Raw genomic sequence first — 22,473 nt, 5'->3', positions numbered from 1 at the left:
GCTGAGGAGAGACGGGTCAGCCAGAAGAACCCAGACTCGGGGTCTTGGGGAAGCCCAGCACGAGCCCCAGTGGCTGTTCAGCACCTCTTCATCAACCAGGTTTGCTGCACTCACAGCAGCCCTAGTACTGCTGGCCAGGCGTGAGACAGGATCTCCCTACGCTGAGCTCAAACCTCTGCCTACAGGCCCCTCTTCCACCTGCCACATAGACCGACCCCGCATCACCCCACCCCCGGGGCTCGCCCTGTCACTGTCTGCACTCATCCCTCAATTCTCCCTTTTTCAGGCCAAACGCCTGTGTCTCGCAGGGTCCATTGCCCAGTCCAAACTGTCCGCCACACCGCTGCTCTCTTCTGGATGCCCCTGTGTTTGGGGGAAAAAACCCAAAGAGAGGGGAACAGTGCCCATGACCAAAGCCCTGTGACCCCTCTGATGATTGTCTTCCCCGCTCAGCCTTGGACAGAATTTGCTTTTCTAGCAACTGCACCTCACTAACTGATCTTTGACCTTCCAGTCAATCAAACCACCCTTTTTTGCATCTGGTTTACAATCCTTATCGAATGTTCATGCAGGTGATGTCTTAAAGGGAGGAACTGCACTGTCGAAACCCAAAGCTAGGACCTCCCGATTGGGGCACTTAAACCTCTCTGGGGAAGGCTGAGAACAGTCATGTCAGGGGGAAGGAGACGCAAGACAAAAGGACATTATTACGGTGCTTTTTCCGTTTTTCTTTTTGCACAAAAACAGTCCATTTATTCAAGTGTTCTCCAGCACAAGTACATTAGAAAGGAGCTTTATTATATTCTTCTGGGCACAAAAAAAAAAATGTGATGAAGGCGGAATTGACAGACTTTCTACATCTGCTGTACGCACTGACCTCTTTATAATTATTTCATAACAGCTATGTCACGAGCATCACTTACACAGAGATACAACAGGACACGGGGGCGTGGCGGTGGGGACCCACGCGGGGCCTTATCACACCCCCTCCCCGATGTCCCAGAACCAGACTGTGAAATGTACATTATTATTGTCAATAAATAGAGAAGCAACCCTAAAAAAAAAAAAAAAAAAAAATACAGTGGTGAAAGGATGCTGGAACCAGGAAGAAAAACAACAACAACAACAACAGAGAGTCAGAAGAAGAACTGAAGAAAAAGGAAAGAGGACCGGGAAGGGAAGGGTCGGGGAGTAAGTCCTGCATTTAGCTGCGTGGAATGTGCAGTCAAAGTGTTCTCCCGCCGGGGTCAAAGCGAAATCGTCTGTAACAGTAAAAGTTATTACCAAATCAGCTACGGAGTTTATTCTTCAGTATGAATACATGATTTCCCACAAATAAGTAAGCACCCGCTACTTCAATGCCTCAGCTAAAACACATGAAATCGTTCATTTAGTTTTCAAGTACAAAGTTAAAATGCCTTTTTAATAATAATATATCAGAGTAAAATAATAGTCTCTTTTAAACTCCACTACAAGAAAACAAAACAAACAGTCATTGTCCAGACAGCAGACTTAATTTAACAATATATATTTTTAATAAAATGTTTTAGCACCTTGTTGAGTCACCTCCTCCCTCTGCGTATTCTAAGGAATTTCGGTATTTTTGTGGTTCGTTGGATTCTAGGGCTGTGCTACCAAATCAGTCTGTGAAGTGAAATGGGACTCAGGTGATGCTTTCGGATCCCTGCTCATGTTCTCGGGCCCAGGGCTGGAGGCCATGAGACTGGAGGTTGAGAAAGCCACCCTCCCATGCCCCTCAGGGGAGTTTTCCAGTTAGGGGGGTTACAGGAGTCTGGGGGCTTCCGCCAGGGCAATTTAGCCAGTCACGACCAGCCAAGGACCTTCCATCCTTGTCCTCACTGCTTCTGACCTGCTTGTCTGTCCCTCTCCCCTGGACTCCACTATCGAGGGCCAGCAGTAAACAGGAGGTGGCCAACCAAAGGCCTGCTCAGCCGGGTCTCTGGAACACACAGTGCAAGAGGGGCTGACCTCACATCCTAAAGACCCCAGCCTTCCTTTACCAAAACGTAAAGATCCAAGAGCTTCTGCTAGAACAGTGGAGTCCATTCTTGATATAAACCTATCCTCTTTCCTCTTAGATCCTCCAAACACTTATGGTTAATCCTTGCCCCAGCAGGGGACAGCCGGGGAGGGGGAGCCATTCCAGCTCCACACCATCCCTCCAGAGGTGGAGGAAGAGAGAGCAGGAAAACTCCAGTGTCATCTCTGACCACAAGTGCTGGAAGCATCCAGACTAGACCCTGCCCGATGACAAATTCAGATTCCTCATCTCCCAGGATCAAAACAGGGCCTAGCTAGAAACCCAGTTCTCACCAGCATGTGGGCTCTGCTGACCACAAGTAACAACCAGCTCTCGTCAGATCAGATCGCGGTGCCAGGCAGGTCCCATGGCCCTAACCCTGCAAGTTCCCTGAAAATGACACCTCTTAAAGACACCACTGCCACAGCATCTCTGCACCAGGCAGGACAACAGGAATTCAAAACCGCCTCCGAGACCCACTTTTTATATAACTTACGTCATCAGTGAGATGAAGACTAAGACTACTCCCTGGATGGCTCTGCTGAAAGAATCCTTTCCTTGCTCCTGTCGTACACCATCCTGTGCTGGAGATGCTGGGCTATTTCCATCGGGGTTTCCCCAGAATTGCCAGTTGCTCGGGAAGTAGGGGGAGACTAGTTCAATGTCCACTAGCCTGCCTTCCTGCTGGGTTGGCCTGTCCCCATCCGTGTCCTACAAACTCATCAAAAACCCACACAGGCACCTTCGCCAGCCAACCTCTCCCAGGCCCATCTCAAATGCAAAGTGGCCCCCTGTACTCTTTTGGGAAGTCTTTCTAGAAAGTTCAACAGCAGGAAGGTTCTGGGGTCTAGAAAGACAAACGGACAGTGGCACACCCAGGTGGCTGTACACTGACTCCAAGACCCCACCAGCCTTCACCCCCAGCTGCCCAGCCTACACACTTTGGCTGGTCCCCAGGGAAGGGGGTCAGCACCAACTAGCTCGAGGCCCCCCGAGTACAGCAGCTTATGGCCGAGGACCAGCTTCCTCCTTGGGCAGGCAATCCCCAGCTCTGTGACCCCAGCCAGTCCCCCCAGCCCAGAGCCACAGATCTCTTTGGCACCACACTCTCCTTGGCACCTGCAATAAGTAGGGGGTACCACCCTAAGTCCCTGGAAACCCTCCTTTCCAAGAATTTGTAAATGAGCCTGCTCAAGAGAAACAAAACTCCACCAAGAACATGCTCCAGAATTTTCCAAAGGCCTTCCTGGTTTCTCCCACTGCACTGCGTCTACCAATGATCCCCCACCTTAATCCACGCACAACCTTGACTAGGTCTGTCCAAGCACAGCTCTCCTTTAGAACGTATCCCCAGAAGCACCCCAGGGGTTGGAAGGAGATTGTGAAGAGCACCCCAGCCTGGCCAAGTTGGCACATTCCCAAGGTCCCCTTGGGACCTGCCAAGTTCTACTGTGGCACCAAGCCCCCGGGTGTGGCTGGAAAAAAAGCTGGCGATTGTTAATGCTCATCCCTGCAACGGGGCCTCTAGCCAAGTCAGGTTGCCAGACCAGGAGGAACAACGATCAGCTACAACAAGCAAGCTGGCTCGCCTATGCTGACCCCTCAAGGCTTGCCACATCCTTGGCTACCAAGTTTCTTCCCCATGCAAGCTCCCTGGATGGAACTTGGGCCACTGGGAAAAGCAAACTCCTGCACACAGCAGCAGACACATGGCCTAGGAGAGCCCGAAGGTCCGCAGAGGAAAAGACAGTCCGGACACATGCTGGGAAGACCTTAGTATCGGCCGCCAGGGGAGGGAGCACCTTGGACTGTCTGTGCAGCCCTCCTCCCCCGCCCTCCAGAGTCGTGCTGGTGGGCTCCGGGCGGGAAGATGGAGCCTGGCTGGAGATGGAGGGGAGCAGGGTGAGCACCACAGTTGGGTACAGACTCCAATGAGGGAGGGGCAGAGGGAACCCCCCACCCCGCCACCAGCTGCTCCAGCCCCGGGGGAGCCCACCATCACCACCTGCCATCACCGCACAGAGCTGTAAAAACCAATCTGACAAGGAAATGAGTAGCTTGGGGTGTGGGACTAAGCACCCCCTAAAAGGAGTGGGAGACCATGGCCACCAGCTGTGAGCTTACTCCTGAGCAATGAGCAAAGGATTCAAAGCTTGGTTAATTTTTTTTTTTTAACCAATTACTAATTTGCTTTATTCCAATGATGAGGTTCGCTGTCCCATTTCTTTCCAATGGAAGCCCCCTGGCCAAGACAGCCCTGGACGTCAGATTCACTTTGGACGGGGGAGAATAAGTAGGGGGAGCTGAGGGCTGACTTGACTGGTGCCTAGGGTTGCAGGTCAGTGTCACAGGTTGCTAACAGAAGAATCTTTTGACATCACCAGGGGCAAAAGAGATAGAACGCTACCTGCTAGAGGAGAGCACCTGCTAAAAGAAAACCTCCTCCTTTTCCTGTCTTCAGCACCTAGCAACTTCTGGGATTGACAGTCTACCTGCAAACAGGGCAACAGAGGTAAAGAGCTGCAGGGCCGACTCCGCAAAGTCCTGAATCCTGGGGAGAAGAGCACTGGGAGCTCCCTGGCTGTGTGTGTGTGTGTGTGTGTGTGTGCACGTGCATTTGTTATGCATCGGTATAGAAACATGTTCCTGTGTGTGCGTGTGGGACTGATTGATTGGTGTGGGGCTTATCTGCAGTGGGGCCCGAGACTCAGCCTTCTGAGCCTCCTTCCCCCACTCCCCACGACATAATATTTCTTATACATGACCCTATCTATGTATTTATATAGCGCCTATCACCATAGGCCCTATCTTTCTAGGGATGCGAACATGGGACCATGTGCTTGAAAGCACACCTCCCAGCCCTGCCAGTCCCAGGAGGTGCCATTCCCCCCTCCCATTATAAAATATATATCTCTATATGCCACATATCTACACCCCATCTATTCAGGCAGGCGTCTGCCCGTTGGGCCCTCACCCTGGAGCCACCCACGCCATCCCTGCCTACCGCCAACGCCAGGCCGCCTGCCTCGGTGGGAAGCGGAACCAAGTGTCGTGCACTTGGGGCTCCAGGTGCTGCCGACTCGAGGTAAGAGCACAGCTTTCATCAGACCAAGTACTAGAAAAAAAATACACACCACTCCGATCACACACGCGAGGAGAGAGGGGCCTGGTCCTCCCTCCAGCCCTGACACACGTGACTTGAGAGGAGGGAAGCAGAAGAGAAGAGGGATACGCCCGGAAGGCCGGCCTCAGGGACACCCCCCGGCCGATCAGCTGTTGCCCGCCACGCCTGGTGGCCCACCTGGCCCGAGGGGTGGGGAGCCAGGGCACCAGGGCCACCACTAACTTCAAAGCACCCTGCTCCCCGCACCTTGGTTTGAAACCTAAAGGGAGGGGGGGTTGGGTTTTTGTTTTCTTAAAAGAAAATCTGAAAACAAACGTAATTATAACCAGAACCATAAGAATAATTATAACAAAAGGTGTCATCAGCCTCCCAGTATAAAACTGCAGCCTTTGGAGATGACCAAAAACATCACATTCCAGGGGCCGGAAGCCGCCTTGTGCACAGAGGGTGGATGGCGGGGGCCTCATAAAAGAACACACAAAAAGCGACTTAGACAGGAGAGCACCAGTACGTTTTGTATGTTTTTTTATTTGCTCCAGGTGGGGTGTGAACTGTCACCTGCCCGCACCCTGGATTTTTTTCTGATCCCACCGCAAGAAGCCCTCAATTCGGCTAATGTGAGAAATTGGGAATGAAGACCCCTCATTCTGCCATCTTGCTGAGGGAGTCTCCTTTTTGAAAAAAATCAAAAGGTTATTGCGTGAGCCTGGATGGATCCCACTCTCAGCTTTCCACGGTCCCGACCACCGAATCTCACCCCCTTTTTTTGGCAGGGAGAAGCGGGAGAACGCTGTTCCCAAATGCTCCTTCACACCTTGTTAAACACCAAGGGGAAATCAAAAACCCCACCACGGAAACGGTTCACCTCCAAGCTGTCTCCCTTTCTCCATCCTTGGTTAAAACCCTTTGCACATAAGGCAACGTGGAAGCTGATGTTTTTACTCATCTCGCTGTTGTAAAGCACCATTATGAATTCGGGTTGTACAGTAGTTAACAGTACCTTTTATATATATATCTCATTTCTATCATATATATATAAACTGTAAACAAGAGGTAACAGCGGCTTCTAGAAACTGATTTTCTTCAAGGTTTCCTGTGTGGTAGGCACCTGAATACTGTATAAAAGGGTCTTGTGTGGTGTTCTCGTCTCTCTGCTGCTAGCTGGGTTGTGATCTGCATGACCAGGAATGGTGCTGGCAAGACAGCTCAGTGGCTGGAAGGGGACTCTGCCACCTGAGTGTCTGTTTTCTGTCCCCTGCTTGTGCTCCTATCTGATCAGGCTAGAGACAACAAAAAAAAAGATATATAGTAAAAAAAAAAACAAAACCCAATATATAGATTTCTATAGAATTTCCTTTTTTCCTTCTCTCCCATCTTTCCTCTGCAAGGTATGGTTACTATTTTTTGTTACTTTTTTTTTTTTTTTTTTGCTGCAATAAACCCTCTTGTTTCAGTCACAGCAAGAAACAAAAACCCAAACAAACAGAAAACCCCTCTGAAAAGAGTAGAAAACAAAAGGTTTGACCAGAAAAAAAAGGGGTAGTGGGGGTGGGGAGGGAGCTTGGTTTTGTTTTTAAATAGGACTGAAGATTAACATTGAAAAATCAGGAGATGATGTCCAACCCTTTTTGCAAGGCAAAGCCCTCCGGAATTTCCGCCTCTGTGGGGTTTGTTTGTTTTGTTTTAAATTCCTTTTTCTCTTCTGGGTGCTGATACTTCTCTCCATCCTCACGTTGTTGGTGTTTTGTTGTGTTTTGTGTTTTTTGTTTGTTTGTTTAACCTTGTGTCACTACCTCGGTTTGCCCTCACGTCCCTTACACACAAGCAAAATATTCCTTCAGCGGAGCGAAGAGGTGGCGGATGACCGGCACGCTCCACGACCGGCCCAGCAGTCTCTGCCTCGCCAAGCGGCTCATGTTGGAGACGTCGGTATAGTGGACAGGGAAGCCAAACACCCTGGGGAGAAAAGGCAGAGAGGGGCAGGGGTCAGCGCCGGCCTGGGGCGATCCTGTGTCTGTGATAACCAATTCAAGTCTCAGGCGCCTGGCTACTTTCTATGGGTCTGAAGGCAGGTTAAGATGATGACTGCTGAGAGATTTACCACACAGCAGAAACAAACTTGTGTGTGTACTCAGTTGTGTCTGACTCTGCAAACCCCATGGACTGTATATAGCTCACCAGACTCCTCTGTCTATGGGATTTCACAGGCAAGAATCTTTCACAGGCAAGATTTCACAGGCTGAGTGGGTGGCCATTTCCTCCTTCAGGGGATCACCCCAACTCAGGGATCAAACCTGCATCACCCACGTTTCCTGCATTGGCAGGTGGATTCTTTACCACTGACCCACACAGGAAGTCCAGACACAAAGTCAGTGTTTGTGAAAAACATATCCAGGACACGCTTAACCTGAGACTGAGATCCACAATGGGCATCTCAAGTCTGTAATAAATATACATCCCTGTATCTTCCCACGCCCACCCCTAGAGGACAGAAAACTCTGCAAGGACTCCCAACTCATGCCTGACGTCAGGAGTTCCGGCTTGCTCTGCTTGTGTGTTAAACGTCTCTGTTTGGCTAAATCGCAGTTACCCCAAGAATGAGGACTTGAGTCCAGTCTGCACAAATGAGGGCACTGAGGCTCTAAGGCCCATCTGCTCCCATGCTGTCTTGGTCTACAAAGAACCTAACATGAGCAGTGTGAAGCAGGAAAGCTTCTGCAGCTGCAGTGTCTCCTTGGAGTTGAGCAGGACTGCTGGGAGCCAAGGCTCCAGGGACAGATTCCTAGATGCCCCCCACTTTAGCCCAGCCTCACAATGCAGAGTCCTCCCCAGGCATCAGCCATGTTGGGAAATGCCTGGGAAAACAAACCCACTGCTCACACGATGTCTGCAGGGGATCTGAGCCTGGCACAGAGGCCGGGATCCCACCCCCCCACCAGCACAAAGAGTGGGTACCTTTCCATTTCAGTGCACCATAAGATGTCCTCTTTCTCATTCATGAAGACGGGGAAATGCTGGTCTTTGCCCTGCTTTATGGAGTTCGACCTAGTAGTAATGGTCCTCACTTTGCTGAACTAGAAGATGGGAGAGGAAACGGGAGATGAGCACTCATCTGCAGCTGACAGCAACTGCCACGTCCAAAGCCTACACGGCCTGCTCCATCCAGGGGCCAGGGTTGCCCTGCTCTTCCTCCTACACAGAGGGCACCGGGCCGTCCTCACTCCAGTCCTGCTGGCCAAGGACTAGAGAGACAGCAGCTTGAGTCACCATCCTTCCCAAGTCTTCTAAGAACTGTTTTTCTTCCCAGGAGTAATGATTTGCAGGCAAAAGGATGTCAAATTACCCAGGGGTGCAAAGACACCCCTGAGGTGCCAGCAGTCCCAGGAGATTTCTCCAGAGAAATGGAACTGCCACATCATAGGAGAATCTGCTCTGAAGGCTCATGCAATGATGATCCTGGCCTGGTAATTCAAAAGCCCAGGAATCTTGGCCAAGACTCCTTAGCGTCTGCCTCCCACAGGACCAGCAGGGTGACGCTCAGCAAGGAACGGTTGCAAGCAGCAAGGATTCCAACCTCTTCCCCTGCCCTTCAGGCTTTTCCCCGGACCCTCCCCCTCTGACCAACTGCAACCCCCTGAGTTGCATCCTCCGCAGGCAGCACACAGCCCTGGTGCTGCTCCAGCGCATCCTGCCCTTCTCCTTACCCCTAGCAGAGGGCTTTGATGCTGGGGCTAACCTTGGCTATTCGGCCGTGCTCCAGACACTCCTGCAGCTCCAGCTTATCATTCACAGTGGATGCCAATGGCCTAGGAGGCAGGAGAGAGAGGGTAACGACCGAAACCAGGAGAATGGCAGGGATGCACTCTCGGCACTGACCCAGCAGCCATCTGATTCACATGGAAAAGTAAAGAACCCCCATCAAACTCCCCCAAACACAGGCACAGACACTGTGGCCACTCACGGACACAGGGCCATCAAGCACCAAATCCTTTAAGGTAAACTCAAAAGTGGTCCCAAACTACAAATAAACAGGTAACGCCTGCCTGCCAAGAAAGGAAAACACCCAATTATTTTTAAACCTGTTCCCTAAAAATAGACTGCATCTGAAAAGTACTCATCACAAAGCAAGCTTTGGTATGACAGAATGTTCTGTATTTCGACTATGGTGATGGTTACAGGTGTGTACAGTGGATGACACTCATCAAACTGTACTTGCATGTACAGTTAACAAGAATTTAAATTCTGCACAGTCCCCAGAAGACTAAAATTCCGTGACACTCAACGTGTCACGTCTCAGAAGGCAGACCAGATCACTAAGTATCACTTTAGGTGATGGCCTTTTCTGACATTTAGGATTACTTACTAGAGGTTTTACACAGTGGTCCACCAGCCAGGACCCACAGTCAAACTGCACCTCCAAACTCCACTCTGTTTATGTGCACATGTGCATGCACACCCACCGACACACACACACACACACTCTGTACTTTGTCCCTTTGTGCTTGTACTCTGTCCCCTGCAGTACCTCCGCTCCTCCTGGAAGCTCAGAGTTCTAAAATTTTAGGCTTGGAAGAAGCAGGTAAGAAAAACCCCACAGGCCCAAGGTCTGTCAGGAGACGACGACTTAGTGACTCTATAAAAATACTAGACTACACAAGCCAATCCACTTTATCCAACATGCAGACATCCTGGGAAGGTGAGGGGGACAACAAGACAGTTTTTAGGTCAGCTCCCACTGACCCACCTCCTTCCGAGCCACAAGCCCTCAAGAAAGACAGGAGCTTTGCCAAATGGGTCTGAGACTGGGAAGTTCCTAAAACCTCCCGCTATTGGCAGAGAAGCATTGTAGATGACTGAGGTCAGGTTAAATGGTTCATCTTAATTTATAAGGAAACCATGGAGATTTAAAATCCACACTTGGGGTAGGGGTGGGAGGCAGTTCGGGAGGGAGGGGACACATGTAAGCCTATGGCCGATTCATGCTGATACATGGCAAAAATCACAATAGTGTGATTATCCTCCAATTAAAATCATTTTTAAAAAACCAAACTTAAAACAGTCTGGAAAATACTTCTCTTTGTAATATATTATCATGACTGGGGGAGTCTCCCTCTGCTTCTGAACTGCTGACTCTCAACCAGAATTATTTTCCCCTCATAAAGTGAGTGAAGTTGGCTCAGTCGTGTCCGACTCTTTGCAACCCCATGGACTGTAGCCTGCCAGGATCCTCCGTTCATGGATTTTCCAGGCAAGAGTACTGGAGTGGGTTGCCATTTCCTTCTCCAGAGGATCTTCCCGACCCAGAGACTGAACCTGGGTCTCCTGCGTTGGAGGTAGATGCTTTACCTTCTGAGCCACCGGGGGAGAAACCTGGTGGTTTCTTCTCATAGGTCTTTTTATAATATGACTATTACACTGAAGAAATAAGTTTTCTTCATTCCTGGACATTAACATCTCTGTGCAACCTACACAAAGAGCATCTTCCCAAAAAAAGGACTTGATGCCAACAATGTGTGTGAACAGTAAGTGGAGCAGGATGCTCTAAGCTGTGTGGTGGCTGCTGTTTCAAGACGCTGTCTCTGGAGCCAGTATGGCCCAGCGGCGGGCACCACTCTTTCCCATTCCCAAACACATCCTCCATGGCTTTACCTCAGGAAACTAAGGACCAGCTGACTCATCACCAGTACAGGAGAACCAACCCTGTAACTCAGCAGCACGATATATGGTCTTCTGTGTCAAGAGTGTGCTTTTTAAGGGTCCTATCTGGGACCACTAGTTTTTCGATTCTTAGCCAAGTTATTTTCTACACCCTGACTCCCCTTCTTCCTCAAGGAAAAGGAAAGACGAAGAACTTGGCAGAGCAGCAAGCTGGTCTGCAGGGGAGGCTGGCCACCCCTCGTGCCATCATCCTGCCTGCAGACACCCACCCATGGCCACCCGGGCACAGAGCTCTCACCAACCTGTTCATACCAGGAAGGTTCCCCCAGAAGTAGCGGGCCCTGTGCGCAGCTGACACTTCTTTGGCATCAATCATCACAGGGTTGGACTATAAAACAGGAGAGAGACAAATATTATAGTGTGCCAGGAAATTTGTTAGTTTAAAGCCTCAAAGGCTCTCACTTCTTTCTCAGGAGGCCACACTGACAGCCTGAAGCTCCCTGGAAAAGCCAGAATCAAACTCAGCTACATTCCACATGCTCCCATAGGAACATTCTAGACCCACACATGGTCCACACTGCCAAGATGGAGATGTTCTACCTGCACTGTTCCATGTAGTAGCCACTGGCCCACCAGGTGCTGATGGTTGGGTATTTGAGGAGGCTGGTGCGACTGAGGAATCTTAAAGTCAGTTTAATCGCCACTTGTGGCAGATGTCCACCTCGTTGGACCACACAGCTCCAGCTAACCTGGAGGCTTTGGGAAAGTACCTTCCAACAAGTTTGGAAGTCTTTACTGCATGTCCAGATAGTGAGCCAAACAGACGCCTGCTCCAACACAGTCAACACCAGCTTGAGGGGTCTGACCCCAAGACTTGGGCACACAGACCGCTCAGCCAGAGAAGGGCTCTGGCCCAGAAACCCTCTGCACAGGCCCAAACTGGGCTCAGCCAAGTTGGGACCCACATTACGTTAAGTAAAAACTGAGATAAACCATGTTTTCTTCCCAGGTGGCATAAAGCACCCATCATGGTGCCTGGGAGTGAGGACAAACCATCCTAGTTGGGAAAATTGATTCTGGCATCTCAAAAGGTTTCCCCAGGGAAACACCACATAGACCTCCAAGCCAAGGAGTCTGGCACTCCACCTTGTTTATGACAGTCAGGTCCTCCAAGCACTGAGGCCACGCTGATATACCACCTCTTAAGAGTGAGACCACGGCTTCTACTGGGGTGGGCTTCCTCCTCGCCTACTTGGGAAGCCCAGAGCTTCCCAACGGGCCCCTTGCAAAGCAGAAGTTCCCAGTCCCCAGCTCCACAATGCAGATGAGATAGGGATAAAGCAGCAGTCCAAGGTAGAAGCCATTAGTGAGCTGGCCAAACCAAGGGTGCTGGCTATACCTCGAGAAATCGCGAGATGTCCCTCTTGTCACTAACGCCCATGGCCACCACATTCTCAAAGAGCCAGAAGAAGGGGCGGTCATCTCCCTCCTTGGGCCGCGCATCATGCAGGAGGCGGTAGAACTCAAAGAAGAGCCGGCCAGTGCCCTCTGAGAGGTCGGAAGAGAAAGCCATCAGCTGGGGCTGTCTGCAGGAGACAGTGGTGTGGCTCGGGCACGGGGAGGGCAGGGTCGTTGGGAGTAGCCGTCCCAGGGCAGAAATATCCAAAGAGGAAACCGATGTGCGGAAGCGCCAGCTCAGGAGGCAGAGGGGCGACGATGCACCTACCGTAGAGTCCCTTGCGGGCAGGGTTGACGATGGAGAGATCATTGCAGGGACTGCCCCCAATCACCAGATCGAACGGGCCCCATTCCTGGATCTGGGAGGATAAAGGTAATGTGATGGGCCTGATGTCCGGGGACAGAGGCGGAAAGGAAGAGAGAAATGATCTGTGAAGTTGGCAAAAAAAAAGTACTTCGCTTGGGAGAGAAGAGACCCAGATGCTTGTATGCTGTCTACACACACATACACAATCTCTCTCTTTCCACCCATGGGCAAGTTACCGAGGCTCTCTGGGCCCAGTTTTCCAGATAGTAAAGTGAAGGGATTGAACTTGACATCTAGGAGGCCAGCAAGGAAAACAGCCACGCAGGGACAGTAGTTCGGGCTGTACCAGATGAAAAGGGCCCTGTGCCCTCTGAACCCTTCCAATGCCCTTCAGGGTCTGGGATTCAAGGTCTACATGTTTACCTGGAAAGGCAAGGGGCCACTCACAGAGGACCCCACCAGACCCCACTACCGCGACAAAATGCAGGCTGGTGAAGCTGTGGCTAACAGTACCCGGAGGACGGGAACCTACTGTAACCCACAACGCTTCACTCAAAGGGGCCCAGAAACCAGCCAGGGAGGAGCCCAAGCCCTAAAGGCCTGGCCCCCCAAGTCCCAGCAGAACCTGCCCAGCCTCTTGAGACAAAAGAGGGAGATGGAAGAGAAGGAGGGAGAGTTCAAGCGGGGAGAGGAAGATGAGAGCAGTGGGCGCCGGCCCAGAAGCTGAGTGACTGGAAAAGGGGGCAAGCCCAGGGGCTGAGTGAGGTAAAGGGGCGGGTCCAGGAGCTGAGTGCCGTGAAGGGGCGGGCCCAGGAGCTGAGTGACGTGGAGAAAGGGGCGGACTGCGACGCTGACGTACATGCTTCTGTGTAACGCTGCGGACGTCCCCGACGTACATGATCTTTCCCTGGTGCCGCACCATGCCCACCGTGATGGAGTCCTCACACACCTCGGAGGCGATGTAGCGGTCCACCTGAATGCCCAAGTCCTTCAGCACCAGAAGCCCTGTACCAGCCAGCAAAAAGCAGTCACTGGGTCACCTGCCCGGCACCCTGGTCTTCACAGGGGGTCCCTGCGGCAAGCCAGACACGTGAGTCAGAGTCAAGCCCAAGCCCCACCCTGCCCAGAAGGCTGCCCAGAAACTTCCGGGTCAATTGGACTTATCAGTAACAAAGACACTGAGGCTGTTACCGTTGAGGCTGTCTCATGCCTAATTGGATCTATTCAGAAAACATTCCAGACAGGACATTCCAGGGCTTTCTGGAACCAGGGGAGAACAACAGCTGACTCTGGAGTGGGCTTTCCTTTGCTATTTCTATACACGTGTCCTTCCCTGGCCCTTAACATCAGGCTGCAATTCAGCCATCCAACAACACTCAACATAAACGCCCCCTGCTCTTAAATGGTTTCACTGATGCCCACCCCATTCCATGGCCCCCAGGATGGCCTTCCCGCCTCTGTGAGCCCCCAGCACTCGGGCACCCTCTCCACCTCAGAACACCACGCATGCCTGATCCAGCCCTTCTCTTGGGTCTTCAAGGCAGAGTGGGTGGTCTCATTAAATGTGCTTCCTCCTGAGCTAACCAGTATTCACACTTCCTGACCAGGACCCTTCCACAAATGCTGGCTGGAACAGACCACCATTCAGAACAGACCCTGAGAGCTTCAGGAGACCCTGTGATCCCCCACTGCTCCCAACAGATCTGCTCCCAGCAGACCTCCCTACAAGGAGCCTGCCCAGCCTCTTGCAATGTAACGCTGCTTAAGGAGGCTTCCAGATTCTAGCCTGGGAAACCAAAGCTGTACACGAACTCCTCTAGGTTCACACAAACAGCACTGAGCTAGGTACAGAAGACACACATCCGTCCGGGGGACCAGCCCCACCCTCTGGCCAAGGTCTCTGGGCCCAGCCTTCCCATCTCCCTCTGGTCCTAGGACAAGTTCTGAGGAGGACTGTTCTTTCCTAAAGACTGAAAAGCCTCAGCCTGGGGGCAAGGCAGAGGGGTGGATGTCAGGACTCAGGTTAAGAACCACATGAAATTAAAAACTGGCTACACAGTTAATGGGTTAAGTATATAAAGACGCACGTATGAGAATGCTTGTTACGGCACTGCCCAGAAGAATCAGGAAAAAAGTAAACCACCCAATAGGGGTTTATTAAATTATGGTACTTCCACTCCAAGGAATCCTATGTAGCATTTACAAATAACAGAGTCCTATATTGGTTATGTGAAAAACAACTCATAACACTATAAATGAAATGGCAAGTTATAACACTATGCATTTTAATATCTACATATTATATAAACATACAAGCCCAAAAAAAAATCTAAAATCTAAAAATGTAAAATGACATATACCAAAACACTAATTATATGATTATGGGCAATTTAAATATTCTTTAGACTCTTTTGTTTACAGTTTGTTTTTCACTGTGACTTATAATCAAAGCACAACAGGACTGTCTATGTTTTTACTTTGGTGGCCAAGTCTGTCCTTTGAGGTTTTGTGAAAATCTTCAATAATCGCTGACCAACAACTGCTCCATTTTCTGCTGAAGAGCCCCCTAGCCCTGCCCATTTAAGGGAATGCCCACTGAACATGCTGGTTTACCACTTATTTTCAACTTCTCACTGAACACAAGAGTTTCCTCCTTAGGCTAACATTTTAACAGCTGTAATATTAACTGTCACCCTGTTTTGCCAGAGTGACATATCCACAGTCCTCTGAGCTCAGCTCCCATGTCCTAGGACCAAGATGCCAACCACTCTCACCTGTAGCAATTCCATCGAATAGAGACAGCACCCGGATGGGCTTCCTCTTCTCAGCTGGGACAGGTGGGTAAACCTTCGGAGGATCCTAGCAGCCAGCACAACAGGCCAGGTAAGCATCCAGGAATGTACTGCAGACCCACACCTGGGGCAGGCCTCTGCCAACTGTGGGCACTTGGGCCCTCCGGACCCCCACACCCCTGGCTGGCAGCGCAGGCGTGGCTACACAGTGCTCAGGACCTCAATCCAGTGCTCTCGCTTTGGCAGAGTCTGCCCTCTGGCTCTGGCAGGTTGAGGGTGAAAAGAGCCGCCCTCCACCCAGCACCCAGCACTCACGAATTCCTGGTCATGGTTGTTGGCGAAGAACATCTGGAGCCGAGACGGCCAGTCATCCCGCCGCCGCAGCAGCCCGTAGGTGCCCTTGTGCCCGCACATGTAGCAGTTCCAGGGATCTTCCTTGATGGCTGCCTGCGCAGCCCCTGGCCCCACCAAGAGATCCACACATTCCACGCAAAAGCACCTGGAAGGAAGCACAGTGGAGCAGAGGGGACGCTCACCCCCAGGTCAGGATGGAGCGTGGCTGTGGCTGCAGCCCTGGGCAGGACAGGCAGTGAAAGCCTGGGTGCCAGGCAAGGAGTGCACCGCATTCGGGGCAGGGCCTCACCTGCAGCAATTGTTGTTCCCACACATGAGCACCTCGCGCCCCCCGCAGCAGATGGTGCAGTAGGACTGATAGCCATCGTCATCGTACTGGTACGCGCATTCCAGGAAGCAGTTCTAGGGAGCAGCGTGGAGGCTCAGAGACCAATGGGCAGCACCCAGGCCAGCCAGTGCAAAGGCAGGCGGTGAACCCAGCCTCTGGGCTCTCGCCTTGGAACCTCCACACAGCCCTGGAGACACGACCCTGCCACCCATCCAGTCAGGGTTCCGCCCAGACCACAGAGCTGGGAAGGGGACGCCATGTCTCCCCACCCATTGCAATGGACGCAGCGGGGAGAGGCACCCTAACCCTAACTCAACGACCTGTCCTGCCCCCACTTCACACTAGTGACTGTGACATTGTGAGCACGCATCTGGGGACGAGACCAGGCCTTAGAAGGTGGGGCAAGATCTCTCAGAGGAAAAGCAACAGCAGGTCAGACACTTGAACCCCGAGGGTCCATTTTATCAGGACTCTGCATCAAGAGCAAACCTCAAAGTCACCCTTATAGCTACCACACGTGCTATAGCCCAGAGACCAGGTGTGGTCAGCCCAGGGCCTCGTCTCTGCTGGGCGTGCCCTACCTTGCAGTTTTGGCACATTCCTCCGATGAAGAGAGGGTGTTCCAAGGTGACGTTGAGGCTCCCACAAGAGATGCAGATGTCTGGGGAACAGCGGAAGCAGAGTGTCATTGAAGGGGCCCCCTCCCACCTGGGGCCAAAGCCTGGCTCCAGAAAAGAAGGCAGGAAGGCGTCCGGGAGGGGCCCCGTGGAACAGGGAGGCATGTGGCCCCACCCCAGGAGCCTACTCATCTTCCAGAGCAGCGATGCTGCCTTCCAGGAAAGGCATGCTATGAGGACAAACGCCTGCCTGCGAGAACAGGCCCGACCCCAGGTCACTCTGGAGATGTCCCTGAGCAGCCAGTCCTTAGGGCCTGGGACCCTGATCCCATCCTTCCCAGCCCTGAGGGCCCCGAGCTGGACACACCATCACTTGGCAAAGGGAGACAGACATGGGAGGCACTAATGACCACCAGATGAGAGAAGGTGGAGAAAAGGTAAAAGGGCCAAGCTCAAATCCAGGCTTCCCTGGTGGCTTAGGTGTAAAGCGGAAGTACTTAAGTAAATGAAGTCACTCAGTCGTGTCCGACTCTTTGTGACCCTATGGACTGTAGCCTACCAGGCTCCTCTGTCCATGGGATTTTCCAGGCAAGAGTACTAGAGTGGGTTGCCATTTTCTTCTCCAGGGGATCTTCCTGACTCAGGGATCGAACCCGGGTCTCCCGCGTTGCAGGCAGACGCTTTACCCTCTGAGCCACCAGGGAAGCCCCATGTAAAGAATCCGCCTGCAATGCAGGAGATGTGGCTTCAATTCTTGGGTCGGGAAGATCCTCTGGAGGAGATCACAGCAACCACTCCAGTATTCTTGCCTGGAGAATCCCATGGACAGAGGACCTTGGCAGACTACAGTCCAGGGGGTTGCAAAGAGTTGGACAGGACTAAAGCGACTGAGCACGCATGCAAATCCAAGAGAGGCCGCTTTCTCTGACCAACAACCCTAATGACTAGCCCCTAACACTGACAGGGAAGATTGTAGCACTGGGAAGGCAGGTGTGTGCCGAGCAGGCTGGAGGCGGTGGGAGGTACAGGACAGAGCCATCTCTAAGTACCCCTGGCCCACGACAGCGGACGTTCCCTGGTACCTTACTGCTCTGTGCCAGCCACCCGCTGTGGGCCTCATGTCCACCCCACGGCCCCTCATGCCTGGCCCGTGGACAACAGATAACTGACTTCCCAGAGTCAACACCCGGCAGCCCCTCAGGACTCACCCTCGATGTTCCGGCACTTCTGCCGTACCTCGTACACCAGCCGCTCTGGGAGGGGAGGAGAGCGCGGCATTAGAGGGGCCCTCAAGGGCCACGCCCGCCCCTCTGAATGCCGGCCTCACCCCACCACGCCCTCCAGGGGCCACTCCCTCCACAGGCAGGCCCACTACCTCTTGTGCGTTCATCAATGATCTCCTTGACCTTAGGCTTCTCCGTTGTGCTCTTTCGGGGCTTTTTGGCTGGTGGGGGCGGCGCATAGGCAGCTGCCTCGGGTTCAACCCACATGTCTGTGTAAACTTCTTTGTAGGGGTTCTTCTCCTCTGGATCAGGGAAGCAGGTGAGGAGACCACGGTTACCGCTGACAAGGAACCCCAGCTCCCTCCCCTGTACATCTGCCTACAACAACAAGGGGGTACAGCCTGGTCCCTAACTTGTTCCTACTCCCAACTCTCTGGGGCCCGCAAGCCAATGGGGAACAGGTCATTCGGAGTCCCAGAGCAGCCCTGTCCCTACCCTGACCCCAGGGAGACGGGGACGGTAGCATTCCCATGAGCCACTGTGATGGGAGAGAGACCTTGTAGGCCCCCCTCCCTCCAAGCATGGCTCCCCCAGCCCAGGCGCAGAGTTGCTGGTGCACCTGCATGTACCTTCTGGGGGCTCCAGGCCCTTGGGGCCAGAGGGCTGGAACCCTCCCAGGGCCCACTCGATCATCTGTTTGTTCTGCACCTCCACGGCCTTGGCAGTGTCGCTCTCGTCGCTGTCATGGCACATTGGAAACAGCTTCCCCGCTCGACTGCTGGCCACCTGGGGGCAACACGTGTGGGGTAGGCTGTCAGGAGAGTAGCGAAGGTGGGCTCAGGCAAGAGGCGGGAGAAGGTGCAGAAAGGGGGCGAGTGAGGAGAGGAGGCCAAAGGGCCTCGCAAGTGGACCCTCTGCCCAAGCCTAACCCTGGGCTCTAACCCCCAGATGGAGCCCGCCCCCGCCCCCGCCCGCCGCTGAGCCCCTTGGAAGAGCACTCACCTGCAGGACCTCGTAGATAGCCTTGCGGTACATGGGCTGCTTGTTGTAGGTGGCCTGGTGGAAAGCACTGCAGAAGGAGCTCAGCGGCATCAGCTTCTCCACACACACCTGGAGGCACAACCCGCCTCGTTTGCACCTCTTCCCAAGCTCATCGAGCACCCACCACATGCCTGGCATGGTGGGGGTGGGGGACAGTAAGACCCGCCTCTGCCCTCGAGAGGACCGGATGCACCAGTAAGTAATCACAGAATGCAAAGGAAGAGTCCAGCCCCAGATGCGGGGAGGACCTGATGCAGGTGGAAGGGCATGCTGGGTTAAGGGTCCTGGAAGGCAGCCGAGCTCTCCAAGTGCAACCTAATTACCTCTGGGGACTTTTCCAACCACACATTCGCAGAGTGGGGATGAACACAGCTCCCTCTCCTATGATCCCACTCCAACCATGCCCCCAGCTGAAACCAGAGACCCTGGGACCAAGACCCCTTCCCATCCCCACCTCCCAGGCCACCACTGAACCCCGGACTCACCACTGAGAACTTGCCGTCTCCGAACCACATGACCCAACGAGTGCCTTCCGCTGCTCGGCTCCGGCCCGTCATCCACCAAGACACAATGCGGCCTGGCCACCAGGAGAAGCCCCGCAGTTTCCCCCACACCAGCTCCCCAATGCCAAAGCCCCGGCCGTCCTGGAGCCCCAAGGAGCAGAAGTCATTACAGGGTGGTCACAAGGCCCTGCCACCCTGCTTCCCCCCACAGCACCCCAGCCCTGGACGTCTGAGGGTCACGACAGCCGGGAGGGAGCTCCATCGGAATGGACAGAGCAAGACTGGAGAGACCAAGAGACGTGGGGTCAGGTAGAGAGAGCAGGACAGGAGGAGCCGGACGAGGTGGGTGAAGAAGCCAGCGGCTCACCTCGTACTCCGGTTCATCGTCAGCTGCTTTGGTGGCATTCTTGTCCCCGGCATCGGCGCCCACGGGCTCAGGCGTGGTGGCCACTGTGGGGGACGCAGGGTCGGTGGGCTGCTGCACAGCGGGAGGACTGGCCTCCTCCACCTTCTGAGACTCGGTGGACCCCTGGTTTTCTTCAACAGCATTCATTACTGCGATCACCTTGGCTTTCTTCTCAGCCTGGGGAAATAAGGAACGGAAGTTACCTTGATCTGATACTCAAGGGGCACTTCGCTATCTCTCCATGGTCTGGAGATCATGACAGAAGGTCAGGGGCTAGAGACAGGAGTTCCTTCATCAACTCAACGGGCTCACTGTGGAAAACAGAAAGATTTGCAGTTGAGAGGTGAACTCAATCACTTGGCTCGATTCCAGCCTTCTCTTCTGCCTCTTAGGAAATCTTCCGCCCTCAACTAATCTTCCTCAATGGTCAGCATCATCAGTTGCCCACCCTCTGATATGCATCAATTATATTCAGAGAGTATTCTGTTTAGATACCAACCATGCACCTAAGATTAGGCACAGACCTTGGCTCCATCCTTTCTTCTCTTAATCCCCAGTCTAGAAAAAGATCCTCTTGTCCTTTTCTCCACAGTTTTCCTGGGCAGTCGACCCCTTCTATTCCTGGTCTTGGCTTCCACACAGTTCTAGTTTTGCTGTGATGCCTAACAATGAAATCACTATTTTGTGTTCAGAGTGCTCCGTTCTTTTCCCATCTGCTCAACCACCACCACAAGACCCAGAAGAGCTTGCCTGCTCTCCTGCTCACACGCCATCCTGGAGTTCTCTGGATTATATCTAACATACTTGGTCACCAGGTTCTACGCCTTCTTTCTATGTGCACCTTTCCGATCCATCAATATATTCATTCTTTCAACAGTTATTTAGGGAGTCCACAGTACAGCCAGGCATCCTCTCTGCCATCCCACTGACAAACCCAGGGATTCGCCCAATCTGAACAGCCTCGATCCTTTCACTGCTTCATGCTCCTCTCTCAAGCTGTGACCCGCAGGCCCATTCCTTTTCAAAACCTGCTCCAGGATTCCCACTGCCCTTGTTGTTTAGTCGCTAAGTGGTGTCTGACTCTTTGCGACCTCATGGACTGTAGCCCACCAGAATCCTCTCTCCATGGGCTTTCCCAGGCAAGAATGATGGCGTGGGGGTGCCATTTCCTTCTCCATGGGGATGTTCCCAACCCAGGGATCAAACCCACGTCTCTTGCATCTCCTGCATTGGCAGGAGGGTTCTTTAAAACTGAGCCACCAGGGAAGCCCTCCCATCACCCTACAGAGGATGAAATACCTGACAGTTAGCTCTGAGGGGCATTCCACCTAACCTCAGCCCAACTATCGAATCTAGGACACGTGGCCCTCAAACTTCAAGGCTCTGCCCCCATTTTCAGCAAACCAGATTCAAGGGGGGAAAAAATCCCATCATCAAAATAACACTTTCCCCGAGAGTTCAGAGCTGTGAATACAAACCCATCCTCAAGATTACCTGGAGTACAAGACCTCCAAGCTGGAAGTCACAGCATTTACATTCCTGTCTTAGCCTTGCTACTAATTAATAGCTGACTTTGGAGCAGTCCCTTGAGTTGCTCCACCTAAAAAAGGAGTTTGAACTCAAGGATTGCTGTTAACCTTTTCTGACTGGTTTAAAAATATGATTTATGCATGTACCAGGAATTCTAAGGACTCTCTGAAGCCTGTCCATGGATCCCCAGGTCCCAGGTTAAGAACAGCTCAAGGGTCTACTGTCTCTTAGATTCATTTTATTTTGTTCTATCTTCAAGTCTTTGCCTCCCAGCCACAAACCAAACCTGCTTCTTGCAGCAATTCCTAAAACCTGAGGGTGGAAGTCCTAGTTCTTTCTCTAACTCTAATTCTACAGTAGGATAAAGCATCCTTTGCCCCCAAAGCAGGAACAGCTGGAAGAATGAGCCCTTGGAGACCAGGGGCCAGGAGAATGCAGGGTTACTGCCCCTCCCTCCCCAGCCCCACTCCAACCTAAATCAATTATCTACCTCCTCCTCCCCTACAGGAAGGTGTGTCTAGGTGTGCACTCAAGTTCTGGGGGGAGAAGGCTTCTCTAGAATTGTCAGCTGCAGCAGCACTATCCCAGTACCAGATGTGCTCAGATACAAGTGTGCCTCGCCATCTCTGCTCCCTTCCCTCCACCGCGCACGCCTCTGTGAACTTCAGGCACGGATGCTGATCTACACCAGGGTGCTGCCTTGGATGACCCAAAGCCCCAGTTTCCAGGGGTGACGGCCCCCTCAGCCAGAACAAGGTGTGCAGATGGCAGAGGATCTCCAGCCAGCAGCATTGAGGGGGGCTCGCCGGGCACCCCCCTCCGCATCCCCTTGTCTAGAAGGGAGTCGTGCCTGCCACCACCCTCCTGACTCCCCCTCAGCCCCTTTGTCTCTCTTCTCACCCCCTCCAAAGCAAGTTCCTGAACATTCTTCTTCCCCCACAACTTCCCCCAGCTTGTCAGAGGATGCTGCTGATGGCTGTTAAGCGCCCCCAACCCAGTAGGTGCAGGAGAACACGCATCCAGCATGGTCTGGCAAGCAGAGGAGGAGGAAGGGGCCTCCAACAGGACCCGGCCAGCAGGAGTGGGGGAAG

The 22,473-nt window shown here is 52.7% G+C and overlaps 1 protein-coding gene across 9 annotated transcripts in view; it reads right to left on the bottom strand.

Annotated features, from left to right (window-relative positions):
• Window positions 1-704: 704 nt before the first annotated feature.
• The window catches only part of DNMT3A (DNA methyltransferase 3 alpha), a 102,423-nt gene continuing 80,654 nt past the window's right edge, over window positions 705-22,473 (bottom strand). For 3 of the 9 annotated variants that reach the window (XM_027555912.1, XM_027555911.1, XM_027555910.1), the window contains exons 7-25: window positions 19,814-20,029; window positions 19,429-19,587; window positions 18,905-19,012; window positions 18,532-18,688; window positions 18,055-18,204; window positions 17,888-17,932; window positions 16,644-16,723; window positions 16,024-16,136; window positions 15,696-15,879; window positions 15,363-15,447; window positions 13,448-13,593; window positions 12,550-12,640; window positions 12,223-12,371; window positions 11,126-11,211; window positions 8,902-8,971; window positions 8,121-8,239; window positions 6,984-7,121; window positions 5,046-5,156; window positions 705-1,262 (exon numbers count right to left, since the gene is read on the bottom strand). In XM_027555912.1, coding sequence (XP_027411713.1) covers window positions 1,226-1,262; window positions 5,046-5,156; window positions 6,984-7,121; window positions 8,121-8,239; window positions 8,902-8,971; window positions 11,126-11,211; window positions 12,223-12,371; window positions 12,550-12,640; window positions 13,448-13,593; window positions 15,363-15,447; window positions 15,696-15,879; window positions 16,024-16,136; window positions 16,644-16,723; window positions 17,888-17,932; window positions 18,055-18,204; window positions 18,532-18,688; window positions 18,905-19,012; window positions 19,429-19,587; window positions 19,814-20,029 — 2,244 coding nt within the window. In that variant the 3' untranslated portion in view covers window positions 705-1,225. Of the gene's footprint in view, window positions 7,122-8,120; window positions 8,240-8,901; window positions 8,972-11,125; window positions 11,212-12,222; window positions 12,372-12,549; window positions 12,641-13,447; window positions 13,594-15,362; window positions 15,448-15,695; window positions 15,880-16,023; window positions 16,137-16,643; window positions 16,724-17,887; window positions 17,933-18,054; window positions 18,205-18,531; window positions 18,689-18,904; window positions 19,013-19,428; window positions 19,588-19,813; window positions 20,030-22,473 lie in introns of all 9 variants that reach the window. The other 6 variants (XM_027555917.1, XM_027555915.1, XM_027555914.1 and 3 more) reach the window with 4 other exon arrangements.

The sequence above is a fragment of the Bos indicus x Bos taurus genome, chromosome 11 (genome assembly GCF_003369695.1).
Source record: "Bos indicus x Bos taurus breed Angus x Brahman F1 hybrid chromosome 11, Bos_hybrid_MaternalHap_v2.0, whole genome shotgun sequence".
NCBI classification, from domain to species: Eukaryota; Metazoa; Chordata; class Mammalia; order Artiodactyla; family Bovidae; genus Bos; species Bos indicus x Bos taurus.
Note: the sequence above shows the minus strand (reverse complement) of the source record. Positions and strands in the feature narration are given on the sequence as shown.